This window comes from Rhinolophus sinicus, chromosome 18 (genome assembly GCF_057876585.1).
Source record: "Rhinolophus sinicus isolate RSI-liver-muscle chromosome 18, RSI-T2T, whole genome shotgun sequence".
Lineage (NCBI taxonomy): Eukaryota > Metazoa > Chordata > Mammalia > Chiroptera > Rhinolophidae > Rhinolophus > Rhinolophus sinicus.
This window is the reverse complement of record NC_142518.1, coordinates 14,479,513-14,494,096: the sequence shown is the minus strand read 5'-3', so window position 1 is coordinate 14,494,096 and position 14,584 is coordinate 14,479,513. Positions and strand designations below refer to the sequence as shown.

The following is a 14,584-nucleotide window of genomic DNA, read 5'->3' as shown; positions in this document are numbered from 1 at the left end:
GTTTTTTTTTACATATACAAAATCCCACAAATTTAATGTGCGTCAATATCCATGCAGTAAATAAATGTTTTTACAAATAGGTTTTTTTAAATGATAAAAATATTACACTGGACTCAAAATTCCATACAAACATTAATACATGATTTCTCATCCATTTTGACTAAATATAGGATTACTGAAAATGTGCTGTAGAAAGGCCACTCTCCTGTACAGTTGTGCAAAGTCTGCAAAACGATAGTGATTCAATGGTGGTTTCAAAAGCAAAGAAAAAGATCCCCGCTGTGGAGTTTTTACTTTCTCCTCTACAGCAAAAATATTCACTGGCATATATCTGAACTCTTAGAGATGAAAGTACATTCACTGAGCTGTACAGGCAACAGTATAAAGCTGATTAGAAGTAGATTTTAGGATATAGAATAGTAAAGGAGGGTCCCTTCCTCCTCCTAAAGAAACAGCAAATTGTGACTTGTACGTTATGCAGCCAGACACTAAAAAGCAGCACAGTCATTATCATGCTGTGATCACTTTCAAAAACGAGATGCTTATAAATGGAAATATATGAAGAGGACTTTTTCATAGACTTCATCCACTCTATAGAACAATTCATGAAGCTAGAAAAAACCTCTATAAATCGTTTCTCTCATATAATTCAGTGTGACAGATCTGTAAATGACCATCATCCTCTTGCTCCTCAGGAGAGAGGTACATTTTTAGTTCTCAACATTGTTTTCTATATAATAACATACATCAGCCTGTAACAAAACATATTTTACTTCCCTGCATGAAGTAAAATTACGTAAGTTTAATTAATGGACTAGGGGGGAAATTGGAAACTAACTGGAAAGTTGATTCATTTCAGTTTATACCTTGTAGTATTTTAAAAGTTGGAGTTTAAAAACATGAGTTTGGGCTGAAATTTTATATATATATATATATATATATATATATATATATATATATATATATATATATATATATATATCTGTATCTGTTAGCTGCCTTTCTGGGTGAGTTACGTGTGTTTTAAAAAATCCATTCTCAAATTCCTCTGTACACAATCAGCATTTCATCACTACAAAAATAAAGGAAGATTTAAACCAAGAAAATAAAGCAGCTCTATCTTCAATTTTGGTTTTAGTTACAAAAACATCTTACAAAGCTTTGCCCTGATACACCAGTAAGTGTCCCCATAGATTTGGAATATTATTTCCATTAACCAGCTTTCACGAGTTAATAGACTATTAAGACGAATATCAGATACCTGAACTTTTCTTATGTTGATGCTCTTCTAGTTTGCTTAACTCTTGTATGCGCATCTACATTTCACAAAAATAAAACTACAGCATTAAACTTTGTGCAATGTTTAAGAAAATTCTTAGGACATCTTAATAAATATAAAAAAGGTTTAAATTCTTTCCCACCCACAAGGATGTCTGCACCTGAAAAAATGTGATTTACTTTTGAAGTCTTATTTATATAAAATTAACTTAAAGGGAGAAAAGATGACCTTAGAAAACTGCCATTTTGTGTTTTGTTCTACTTGAAGACCACCTGTCTTCAGAAGTGTTTGCAAAAGTTAATTTTAAGTCATTGAAGACAGTTGATTTTGCACACGGTTAACATAAGCTGAGCACTAACTGCATATAAAATATACAAATGCTCATTAAAGACAATGGTATAATGACCATATATAGTTTGTTTCATATAGTTTGGTGACACTGAAGTATAGCTTGTCAAGTGTCCCACACATTGATATAAAAACTACCTTATATACTTGTTCAAAGTACCAGGAGGTACCAGATGGCCTGAAGGCAGAAAACACTTACACGTGCGTTTCAATGTATGAATGAGTGTGTGTTAGAGAGGAAGTGATTACATCTACTTCAGAAGAAATACTTAATGGGTCATTTGAGGTGGTATTTTGACAGATATCCAAGAAAAGATCGAGGTACATCTGCTTCCATTGTTGGAATTCTTTAGATGTCAAATCTGGATTGTCTAGGACTTTATCAATAATGGCTACTTCCCCTTCTCTGGCCTGAAAAGCAAAAGGATTCAACAGTTAAGATGCAGACAAACTTTCGTTCAAGTTTAAAATAAAAAGTTAATAGGCAAAAAATTAAGACACCCATAATAAATGGCTATGATATACTCAAATTCAGGTGTTTAGACTCATATCCTAGTGTATCACCCACTCTGTGTGGTTTATTTTTTCTCGTTTCCCGTCTCTGCCTATGGAAACCTCTTTCATTCTTTAAGATCCAGTGCAAACACCTCTGATTTCCTGAAGCCTTCCTTCAACAATTGGATAAAATGTTCTCTACCTCATTCATGCCCCATAACACTTTATCACTGCCATTGAGTGGATTTACCACATTCTATGTCTTGAGTTACTTTTGCACTGTCCTATCTTTCCTGCTAGATGGTCAGCTCCTCATGCTTGCATGAGAGACAGCGTGGCCCTCCTGTCACCACAAATACATAACATTTGCTGTGCAACAGTTCTGGCTTCCTGTAGCACCAAGGGGGCTGCAATGCAAAATGGCCCTCCCTTTACGCTGGAGGTTGTCCTTCCCTAATGGGAGATACCCATTTACTATTAATTTCCCACACTAAAAAGTATAGGGCTCTATAGTTCATTTTACCAATGGGGGCATTTCTTTACAGTGAGTTTTTGTCATCTTTGTTTGCCCCAGAGAGTTGGGCACAGCATCACCTACCCGGTGACTCATCAGTATTCATTGAACTGAACATATTCTTTGCTACTGGAAGAAAACACTTTTGGGGAATCTACAGATCATAAAAGACAGGGGCGAGGGCCTAAGAGAGAGAAAGAGAGAGAGAGAGAGAGAGAGAGAGAGAGAGAGAGAGAGAGAGAGAGAGAGAGAGAGAGAGAGAGAGAGAGAGACAGGAGCAGGTCTTTAAAATACTTGAGCCTGACCTGCTTCAAAATGCTGTCACAACTAGGCAGTTTGGACCTGGGGGGTGAAGGGTGGGGGTCTGTAAGGTGGGAGGGTAAGGATGTCTTTGGAACAGGACTGGCCACTAGGATTATTCTTAAGAATATTATAGTTCTTAAAAATTCTGGTCTTACTGAAAGGCCATTAGGTTGTCCCACAGACTTGAATAGTATTTTCATGAATACTGATGGAAAACTAATTGACTCTGAAAACTTGGCTGCATGCTACAGGAAATTTTTTCAAATAATGCATTTTCTATGTCGTTTCTCTCTTTGGTACTCATCTATGTTTCAAAATCACAAAACGTCAGCAACATACTATGAATCTGAAATATTTCCCAAAGGAGTCCTTTGACTTTTTGTTTCTTGAAATCACTGTGTCATATCCTACTCTGTACGATAGTTTCTTTTTGGTTTTGATTTTTGAAGGGTGCAGGGCCTGCTTAGGGAGAGTTTGTGTGGCAGCCCCCCCCACACACACACAGTGAGGGGGCTCACTTTTCTGCCTCTTTCAACTTCCTGCTTCTCTGCTCTCCTCTCCCCATCACCTTCTCCCTAATCTGGTAGTAACATTATAAGAAGACCGAGACAATGTAAGCTTTTATGGAAATGTATAACAAGAAAGTAACATGAGAATTGGGAACTGATAGTGTAAACAGAACAATTATGAAATTTCTACATGGAACAGGAATCACTGTGGCTTCACTCCAAATGTGCCGCAGGAAATAGACATGAAATATCGCAAACCCTTTTAGCAACCACTATTGCATTCTACATGCATGCTGTGTTCTTTTAATAACTATATTAATTACACTACATGGCACCTTTATCTTAGGAAAACCAAAGGCTGAGGAATAACACCAGCCTTGTATTTTTTGGGAAAAAAATTAATTACATCCTGTTTTCTACTAGAACTAAGTCATATAATATTTAGTCAGGGCTTTGAGATGTTAATGAAAAGATAAGATTATTTCCTCTGTACCAATACACTTATTTTGCTATAGGAACAGCTCAGTTTTAGTTTCTTCCTGTTTACCTGTCTCCCTCATGCCCCCACCCCATTTTGTATTTCTTCATCTAGTGTATCTGGTAATTGCCTTTTAGCTCAGGAATGAATCTATTGAAAGAACTTTCTCCTTCTATTTCCTTTCTTACCTTTAAAGTGCTTTTGAGAATTCTCAGCCTGTGTAGTTTCTCATTCATCACAGGATCATTGCATCTCTTTATAAATGATAGTTTGTATTCCATCTTGGTTGAAATACGATGTTCTCCCAGCGGTGACAGACTGGCTTGCTCCAATGCCCTGTACAAATCTTGCAATGAGTCTCCTAACTTTTCTTCCCTACTTTCACCTGCAATGTCCAAAAAGAGAGAAAAATGAATCCAGGGTAATAAACAGTTATCTGACACTCCAAAAATCTACTAAAAAAATCAAAGCCTTCTGAAAACAGGATAATGAATGATTGGGAAAACACTCTACTACATTAAAAAAAACAAAAAAAAAAAAAACAAAAACAAACCCACAGCTGCTAGTTATACTGGGTAAATTAGTTACAGGCAGCCAGTTGTTTCAGAATGATCAAATAATAGGATGCTTTGATTAACAAAATATTCTTTTAATAGCAAATCACTATAAATATATTGAGTCCATTAAGTTCAAAGAATTAGAGTACAAAAGGTACACAACACAGAAACAATCCTGCACAGAATTTAATATTTTAAAACATTAATGAATATCCCTTATCATATTGATAAGCATAGACGTGCTGATTAATAGAGTTCTCCTGGTTTAGCAATGAACTGATTCTTAACCTTTTTCCAGGCTTCGTAAGGTGGAAGGGCATTCATTGGAGCCTATTTGATTATAAAAAATCTTCCAATAATGTGCCATCGAGGATTATTACTAGGTTTCATGTGACTGCCATAGTTATGCCCGCCACATTGTAAATATAGTAAATGATCATCAATTATCAATAATAATGCTTTAATTAAATGAAATATGGGAATATATTTATATGCGAATGTAAGGGAAAATCTTGCACATACTAAGAGAAGCTACTTAGCATTTGTAAGACCTGGGAAGAAAACACTCCAATTAAATTTAAATGTTTTTGAGAAAAAAATCTTACAGGCTGGTTCAGGAAAGAATCAGATCTATTTAAACAAATCAAGCCCTATCTTGCTCTTTAATTGTCTGAGTGTTGATGTCATATCTTTCTCAACAATGATAAACAAAGATGAACTTGGATTTTGCTTGGAGTGGTAGATAGGATTAGGGCTATATCCACATTTTCTATAATAGAGAGCCAAAGAGTCCTATTTGAGGAGTACTAATTGTTTTGGCCCAAGGAGTAAATATGGAATGTTGTCCATGTGAATATTTTAGGCTTTCTGAAATAGTTAAAAAAAAAAAAAGACTAATTGGTAATAATAATAGTTAACATTAACATGTGCCAAGCAGTAGGGTAAATGCTTAACATTCATAATCTCATTTGATCTTTATAAGAATACTAAGAGTAGATCAATTTGATTTTCATTTTATAGTTGTGGAGCTAGAATTCCAACCGGGCAGTATAGCTTCAGAATCCATGATTTTAACAAGAATTCAATACTGCTAATTTTGTCAGTAATCATTTGAACTGTGTATTTAACAGCAGGTGTTAATGAATTTGTGAGATGCCCTTAAAATACAGCATTCTTAAAAATTTTTTAGAGTATACCTACAACTGCCCCCAAAGCCCACAAACACAGTACCTTAACTTAAAGGGATCACCTTTAAGATGAAAAAGTAGCTTCATTTAAGTTTCACATTCAATTTTTGGCTCTGCTGCTGAGGTTAGCAGCTATTGGTAGGTATGATTATTGAGGTCTCCCATTACAAAGTTCCTTGTTATCACCAGCACATGCTATTGCTAATTCCTTTATAATGAATTTTAACTTCCTAATCATATATCTACATTACAACTATAATCTAAAAATACAAAAATCCCTTTAAAAACCAGCTTTTAAATTCTCTGTTGGCTCACTCTTGAATGTTTGCAGCACCTAGAGGATTCTGAGGGATGGGTGGATGGAGGACTGTAAACAGAAGGAACTGCTTTGTGGGTTAAGAGCCAGATTGAAATGAGGTAGGGAATTTTAATCAAGAATGGTTTGGAACCAGGAAGGCACAAAATCACAAGGTCATTCAGAGTAACTAAATGGAGTTGTAAAAACAAGGATATATTTGAACAGCATAATTCCATTTCATAAAATCATAGGCCAGGAAAGGACCCCGAGGAATTACTTAGTAGTTATCATTCTTTTTGCCTCAAGGCAAAACTGCATCTAAAGCTAGATGTAATTTCATAGAGCAGAGAGTGGGGGAGAAATGGGAGGCCTAACAGATGTGAATTATAGTAGTTTAGGTATCAGGTGGCCTAATGTATTATTAGTTTTTCAGTTCTTGAAAGAAGGTGAAGAGAAAAAGAGATTCGGATTATAGTTTTAGGATTTAGGAGGCAGACGTATTTTTACATAGTAAATTTTTATTTTACGAATAACCTTCCATATTACCTAAAACTGTAGGGAATATATATTTTGTTTAAAAAGCATTCTTACCTATTTTTCTTTCTCCCTAGTTCTTAAAGTTTGTGGAATACTGGGCCAGATGAGTGATTTTTAAAAAATAAAATTTTAATGTAGTTTTACTCTAAGAAGGACAAGTAAAAATTTAATACAAAAAGTGACAAACATAGCTATTAAATAAATAAAAACTGAAAGATTTTTTTTTCTCTTCTTGCCATTAAGTGGGAATAAAAGCATTCAACCAAAGGACGACATAATTCTACAAAGAATCTGGTTTGACAGCTGTAAGAATAATTGAGTATAGATTTATCTTTGGGTAGTACATTTGAACAAGGAATCACAATGAGACGGAACACAGAAACACTTCCTAGTAATGGAATAGTGTGGCTCTTATTAGAGATAAGTAAGACCCCCACCCCCCACACCTACACGTCATACACATATGCAACATCACAAGACACAGTAGTGGGATGAAGAAGGATGAGGGATTGAGATGCCAGGCTACCACAAAATGCCACCAATTACTAAACATTTTAAGACTAGACAAAGAGTCCTTTTATTTTCAAAGGAGGGGTGAGGGGCAGAGTCACATTATAAATCTGATTCACTGTGCTCAACAGTCAAAACAACACAGAACTCAACATTCAAGACAAAAACAGACCTTTATTTTCTTTTATAATTTTCAATTGGTTTCCTTGATATTTTTTTTCCTCAGATGAATACCAATTAAGTCCACTGGGGCTACTGTTGCAACTGAAAATATGAAAGCACCTTTATTTTCTTCTCTTTTTGCCCTCTTCGTCTTCGTCTCCTTCTCACTTCTCTTCTGGTTTCTCTCTTTTTTAAACCCTTGCTTTTCTTCTTCTAGAAGAGGCTTGCTTTAGAAGAGGAGGCAAGCACTTGGTGAGGTCTGCTTCCTGATTGACTTTCTTTCAACGTGCCAGTTTAGTCACTGGAGCACTGGCAGAATACCAGCTCTTTTGCAATTTGAATCAATGTTTTCTGAAAGTTGGCAAAGTGTAGACCACATGCAAACCACAGGGCATATACAGGAACCTTCAGAGATTCCTAATGAGGAAGTGTATTGCTGCTACAATGACATTTTAATTTGTTATCTAATTTATTCAGGAATTCTGGGCCTATGCAGGAATGAATTCCCTCCCAAATTATATTTGCAACATGTAAATTAGTCCTGTGTCAGATGACAAACTTTTCTATTCCAATTTTATTAAAGCAAAGAGCACATATAAAGTTCTTTCCTATATAAAATTCCATTGACTAATAGATTTGAGGATCACAAAGAAGTTATTGATGAATTAACTTGTATCTGTGCCAAGGGAGGGTCATCTTTGGCTGTGTCATACTTGGCAGGGGTGAAAGAAGATCCCGTTTATTGTCTCACTGACACTCGAGCTACCCTAATATCGTGACTGTAGGAATGTGGTGAGCATCACAGCAGCTCATGGTTAGGTGCTTTCAGCTTGCATATGACCTCCAGGTAGTGATAAAGAAAAGCTCAAAGAAAAGATTAGCTAATGCAAAATAATAGTTTGTTGGAACTTTTTGGCAAGTGGATTATCAACAGATAATAATGCATTTTTCAAATACTAAAAGGTCTTTGGTGGACGCATTTCCTTACATTCATGGTCAGTGGTTTCCAAACTGTTTTTGACTGTGCATTCTTATCAGTTAAAACACTTCTTTTGCTGATAACTTATATATATGTATTACTCTCCATGAATAGATTAACATGTTATAAAACAGATACAGAAAAGAAATTTGAAAGGATGAGCTATAAAACCCAAGGAGAAAGTCCAATGTTTTTTCTTCCTGTGCCTCAGTGGCCCTGTGTGTACCCTCCTTCGGAGACCTAGACTGTGACTTTCCCTGAGCAGAAAACCCTCGCTCTCCTTTGCATTTCCCTTTCTTCCACCTGGCACGGTGCCTCATGCACCCACCATTTAAACTGAGAGATGTTTTTCTCTATACACACACAGTACTCCAATGAAGGCTCCCTATCAGGTGACTGTGCAATTTCATGACAGTCTATTGTGCAATTTCACTCGTGTTCCTTTGGTGAAAATTAAGGCGAGCACAATACAAACTTGGCGACTTAAAATTTCGTTCTGGTGTCCGCCCCATTTCCCCACGATTGTGATGACATGTTGAAGGAGAGTAAAACATTTCTGAAAAGAACACAAAATGAGTACACCAACTGGGCTCTGGAAGAACCAAGCCAACAACGGATAATCAGTTCTGGTACATGTTTTGGAAGGGAACTGTGCTCTTTTAAAATTGGACAATGATGTCTTTCTGGAAACAGTTGTTCCTTGCACAACACAGCTGGGTAATGAGCACAGAAAGCTGGTAAAGGCTAAGTCACAAGTGGGAGAGGAGGCTGGACATAGTAGCATTAGTCACCAGCTAAATGCGAGAGGCATTCCTTCCTGTACAGCCACAGAGTGCACGAGTCTTCCAGGCGAATGGTGTCACGTATGTGGAACACCTACTATTCTTGTCATGAAGGGCAATTAAACGTTTGCATTGAGACAATGGGTATATTTTCTGTGACTACTAATTTACTAGTGCACCCACGAACAGCTTCTTTAGATGTAAGGTGACAAAGCTTCTTTATATGTAAGGTGACAATTAAACTTTTAATGGGCTTAATGTAGATGTTAAGGTTTAATGTAGATGGGTTTAATGTTTGGAGGTTTTATGCTAAAGATGATTATGTATTCGGGAGTTTACACTGTAATTTGAATTGTTTTATAATTAATTATTAGCTCTCTAAATTCATGCTTTGATGTAAGTCAACTAGCTATGCCTAACATTATAAAACTGGGGGGAGGGCAGTTTGTTATATCAGAAAAAAAAGCATAAGATTTTAAAAGCTGGCTTTTACTAGTTGCTCTGTAATCAGCTACTACCCTTTTCATCATTAAAGCTGATTTATTTTCTCTTAGGCAAAATAACAATTTCTCTTACGAAAAAAATTGATTTTAGTGAGGAAAAAACCCTTCTTTTAAAAGGACAGCTTGAGTGAATCCACGGGTATTGCTGAGTGTATTTTTAAAGAACATGTGAAGCCCATCCCTGTAAGAATGACCTTGCGCTTCATCAAAATTAAGTACAGCCCATACTAGTGTCTGTCAGTCAATCTCTTCTGCACAACAGTAAAGCTTATTTCCATAAAGATGTGTCCAAAGAGACACAGCTGAAGTTTATTCTATACTTCATTCTCTAAGCATGTCATTTCTGCCAAATTATGTGGTTTAATGCCACAAATATATGACAATGGTTGAATTTCCAGGGTACTACAGTAGTTTTTATGATGAATAGTTCAGATGGTAAAATCATGGTGTCCTTGGCATTGATTTATTGACCCAAGGGGAAGGTTCTTTGAAGGAGAACTACAAATATAAATGACAGATTCTAGATTTACCCACAGAATTTAGAAAATTTAACTAATAGAGAAATGGAGGTCAAGGTACCTGGCTCTTATTAAACAAGAATTCACAAAGGGGACAGTTTAAAAATCAAAGCTAAGAGATGATTATGTTTAAAAATTAATGTTGAGTCACCATATTCCTTAATGAGAAAACACTAAAATTCTTTATATCATAAAATTTTACTAAAACTTCAACAGAGAGCATGACCCCAAAATAATCCCACTAATATTAAATACCAACAAAATGCTTTTTGATGGATTTCTATATACCAGAACCATTATTTTTATATATACTTAAAAAAACACATTAAAATGGTTAGAGCACAGAGGCAATTGTAAGGCAGATCAATGTGATTTTATTCACAACACAAATTCCATTTGTGAGAAAGAAGCATAGATTACTTCTCTTTAGAAAGATATTTACTATCAAGCATACTTAGCAAATTATTTAGCTATCTAAAAAGATCTGATACCAATTGGTCATATTTTTATTTTTAAGTAATTTATATTTTTACAGGTATTCACAGTATGCAATACTACACACTACGGCGACAGGAAGAAAAAAAACATTTCAAATACAATGTTAAATTATCTGTTCATTGCACAATATGAAATATTCATTAATTAGCATTGAAATTATTACAGAGTATCTTATCCAACTAAAGAAAGGAAATTTCACATCCACTACAGAAGAAAAATAAGCAATATTGAGCCACAAGGGACCCAGTTACATAGTATTAAATAATATCTGAAGCTAGTTTGAAAGACATCCAGACAAAATACTTTTTCAAAAGTGAAAACCACAGCCTATAGATTAGGAAAATTTTACAGAAAAGAATAGCTCATGCCTGTCCTACGAGGCAACACCATTTGTATACAAGTGCCAAGAAATGAGAAAGTTAGGATTTTAGCTGAGGAATCTAATAAAGCCTGGCATGAGGAATTTTCTTCATTAGTGTCACCGAAAGCAGTCTGTGTTGCACCTGAATACACTTTGTAATAGAATAAACATAGTAAGTTTCAGAGCAGGTCGTGTATACCTTGCCTTAATAGATTACACTTAATTTAGTACAATACAGCACGTCAAGTTTTAAAAATGCAAAATACACTTAATACACAGAATTTGCTCCCTCTGCTTTGCCTTAAAGAGGCCCCAAAGAGTCCATTAAACAGCCAGGGTTTTCTACTTATCGGAGCTGATCCCTCTCCTTTCCTGGTGTCAGGAGAACACAACTGAGATGTCACCACACAGAGCCCTTCCCCAATCAATACCCTCCCCCTTCTGTTCTCCCACAGAAACGGCAGTGTTCTGTCACTGTTCCATCTTGATTGGCTTTGATCTTATGCTAGTCCCAGTGTAGAAAGCTCGCATTCTTCTTAAAAGTGGCCTGCCCCTCTTAATATCCCTTTAGGGAGGCCCCCAATCCAAAACACTTGATGATCTAAGCTTTTTTAAAGTCTGTTTTCTGTTATAAACAGCAAGGACGAGGCCATTTTAGTTGCTTGCAAGAGGATGATGTTGAGTCTGTGCCGTGCCGACTCTCTCCGATCTAAATTCTCTAAACATTAGCTTATCAATCTGTGAGTCCAATGGGTTGAGTGCCAACAGAAGTGGATCCGATTTGGCATGGAGAGGTTCTACCAACTCTCGCAGTGTATTAGCCTAATATGATAAAGCAGTGATACAATATGATGAAAGACCTGCGAGTGCCATTATTTCCAAAGCATATTAGTATTTGTATTAGAAATACCATCATGCAATACCCATGAAGAGGAAAGAGAAAAATATGGCTAGAATTGCATATGGTTTCAATACCATAATGTCTTTCTGTTGGCATGCAAGTCTATTTGGTCATAAATGGCATACTTTTTGTTTTAAGCGTGGTTATCTGGAAACGCCAATCTTATGTATACAAAATAATACACAGTGCAGATACATCTTTTCCCACCTCTAGACTTGTATATGCACATCTATAATTTTAATCAGAAAAGTCTGTTAAAAGTATTCTCCATACACATGTAAAATGATCAGTCTTTTGAGAAAATTAAACTGTATTTCTATACGAGATCTTTCCTCAAATTTACTTGATGAAGAAGTATGAGGAAAAGTTTTCTGGTCTACCTTCTTAATCTAACTACCCTGATATATATGCTACCATGTGCTCATTGGTGAGATAGAAGAGCCCAGCTAGTGTAGTTCCAATGAGGACGCTGACCAATACCAAGTGAAGAGAAATGAAAAGTTCTAACAGGGTCAATGTGATGAAAGGGTGACTTTACACCTGAGCATAAGCCACATGCCAAGGAATTAAGAAACTAGAAGAGACTAAAGTTTCTGAATAACCTGAGAAACTAAGAACAACTGGGATAAAATAAACTGTAGTCTCTTTTAGTTCATTTTAGTTTGGATTTTGAGGAATCCAAATCTTGTCACCAGGCACAAACCAGCAACATTTTTTCTTTCTAGCCTAGGGCAGATTTTTAACTGCAACATCCCGTAGTAGCTTTTGAGTTATATCAAGGAGGAACAAAGTTGGAAAGGAAACAGAGAAAACATGTTCATTACTACGTCCCTTAGAAAATGGGAAGGGTGTGAGTAGCCCACAGCACTGTATCTGGAAAACAGGACGCAATGTCGTTCAGAAATCAGAACTAATTTTTATTTTTTATATCATACTGTTCTTTTGTAGAAAAGGAGCTGGAAACTACGTAATCTTCACATGTAAGTCAAATGAAACAAAAGACAATACCTCATTTTTTAGAAAATTATAATACTGGAATGCTAGCTCTGGCTTCTATCACTTTGTTTCATAAAGTCAGGGAATTCCAAACAGCAAAATCAGAGGCAATCTAACCATGGGCACAAGGTCAGTTCTAAGTGTAGACCGTTCCTCATTTATCTATGCAAGTCAAACATTTTGTAAACTATTGTTTTGAACACACCCCTCCCCTCCTCTCAGAAAAAAAAGTTACATAAATAGTTTAATTTCTAGTGCACTTAACCCATACTAAATGTGAACTAGAGCCCTGGTAATCAAGTCACGTTTACATTTAGGGTGTTGTTTCTATAGGATTGCTGAATTCTACTCCTAGAGACTAGAAAGAGCTCCTCTAGTCTCTTGGAGTAGAGCCTTGCCAGAGTACGGGATGGTGGGTGAGGGTCTCTATTTCGAAATGACTACAGCTAGTTCCCAAATTGTATATATTAGCATGAGAGAAGATAACTCCCCAGGGCAAGGGGTCTCTTCAATGAGCAGTAGTCAGGACCACTGGCAACCAAATCTCGGTGGGGTAAAGAAAGGTCTGCTTGTTAAACACACGTTTCTGGGCCCTCCCCCTAATCTACTGAATCAGAATTTCTGGGTATGGAACTCAGGAACCTGCATTTTAAGCAAGCAACCTGGTGGCTCTTGTGGCCACCGCAGTGTAAGATCTCTTGCTACAGGCCAATCACATTGGGTTGGGCCACACCGTGGATACGGCTGGTTGGAGTGATGCCAATTTGTGTACTACATGCACAAGTAGTTTGTCAGTCAGAAAGAAGCCTTGTAGTTGAGCACATTACAGAATTTTATGTTTAATCCCATCATCAGTTTAACATTGTATTACATAGCTCAAATCATTTCATGGTTTTTGCCAAGGAGTCTGATCGAAATATTGTGGTCTACTGAGAATACAGCAAAATGAAAGAGGCCTTGGTGAACTGCTTGAATAAATTCTTTAAAGCTACACTTTTATGTTGTGTTAAATAGTTCCTCTTTATTTGTGAGGGAAGCAGAACAACTATAAAGATACTTCCAGACTCAAGTGCATTGAATCAGCTGTATGCCTTGGTGTGTGCCTTCTGAATGTCAAGTATGAGCAGCACCGGCAGGCCAGGAAGGGCTGATATGAGGGACTACCGTGTTTCCCCCAAAACAAGACCTTGCCAGACAGTCAGCTGTAATGCGCCTTTTGGAGCAAAAATTAATATAAGACCCAGTCTTATTTTAATATAATACAAGACTGGGTCTTTATAATATGATATGATATGATATATGATATGATATAATATAATATAATGCCAGGTGTTATTTTACTATAAGACTGGGTCTCATATAATATAATAGAAGACCCGGTCTGATATTCATTTTTGCTCCAAAAGACGCATTAGAGCTGATTGTCTGGCTAAGTCTTATTTTCACGGAAACAGGTAGTATATGGCTAATCTAATACACTTGAACTCTAAAACACAAAAACAAACACCCTTCATAATGACACTGCTCCATGAAAGCCCATCTTTGTCTTCTGTGAATCTCATATCTATGTGTCTTTAATTTTTTGCAAGTCCCTTTTGGGTCCTTAACACTCTCTCCTATTCCTTTCCTTTGTGTTTTTATTGGGATCTCTTGCTCTGACAACTTCATCTATCCCCACTGGAATAGTCAAAATATTCAAAACAGTTAAAATGATTTATTATAGTGACAGACTAATTTTATTCCAGTTTTTTAGAGGACAAGTGGAAATCGCATGTTCCTTAAAAAAAACAAAGCAAAGAAAAAACAACAAAAAGCAAACAAATTATATGGCTCTAGTTTGTTTTCTTTTGGCCAATATCCTAACTATAA

General features: G+C 36.2%; 1 protein-coding gene across 6 annotated transcripts in view; it reads right to left on the bottom strand.

Moving 5' to 3' along the window:
• Nucleotide 1: 1 nt before the first annotated feature.
• The window catches only part of CNKSR2 (connector enhancer of kinase suppressor of Ras 2), a 287,389-nt gene continuing 272,806 nt past the window's right edge, over nucleotides 2–14,584 (bottom strand). For 4 of the 6 annotated variants that reach the window (XM_019755412.3, XM_019755413.3, XM_019755415.3 and 1 more), the window contains 2 exons: nucleotides 4,115–4,311; nucleotides 2–2,038 (listed from right to left, as the gene is read on the bottom strand). In XM_019755412.3, coding sequence (XP_019610971.1) covers nucleotides 1,823–2,038; nucleotides 4,115–4,311 — 413 coding nt within the window. In that variant the 3' untranslated portion in view covers nucleotides 2–1,822. Of the gene's footprint in view, nucleotides 2,039–4,114; nucleotides 4,312–10,313; nucleotides 11,641–14,584 lie in introns of those variants that run through there. The other 2 variants (XM_074324052.2, XM_074324053.2) reach the window with 1 other exon arrangement.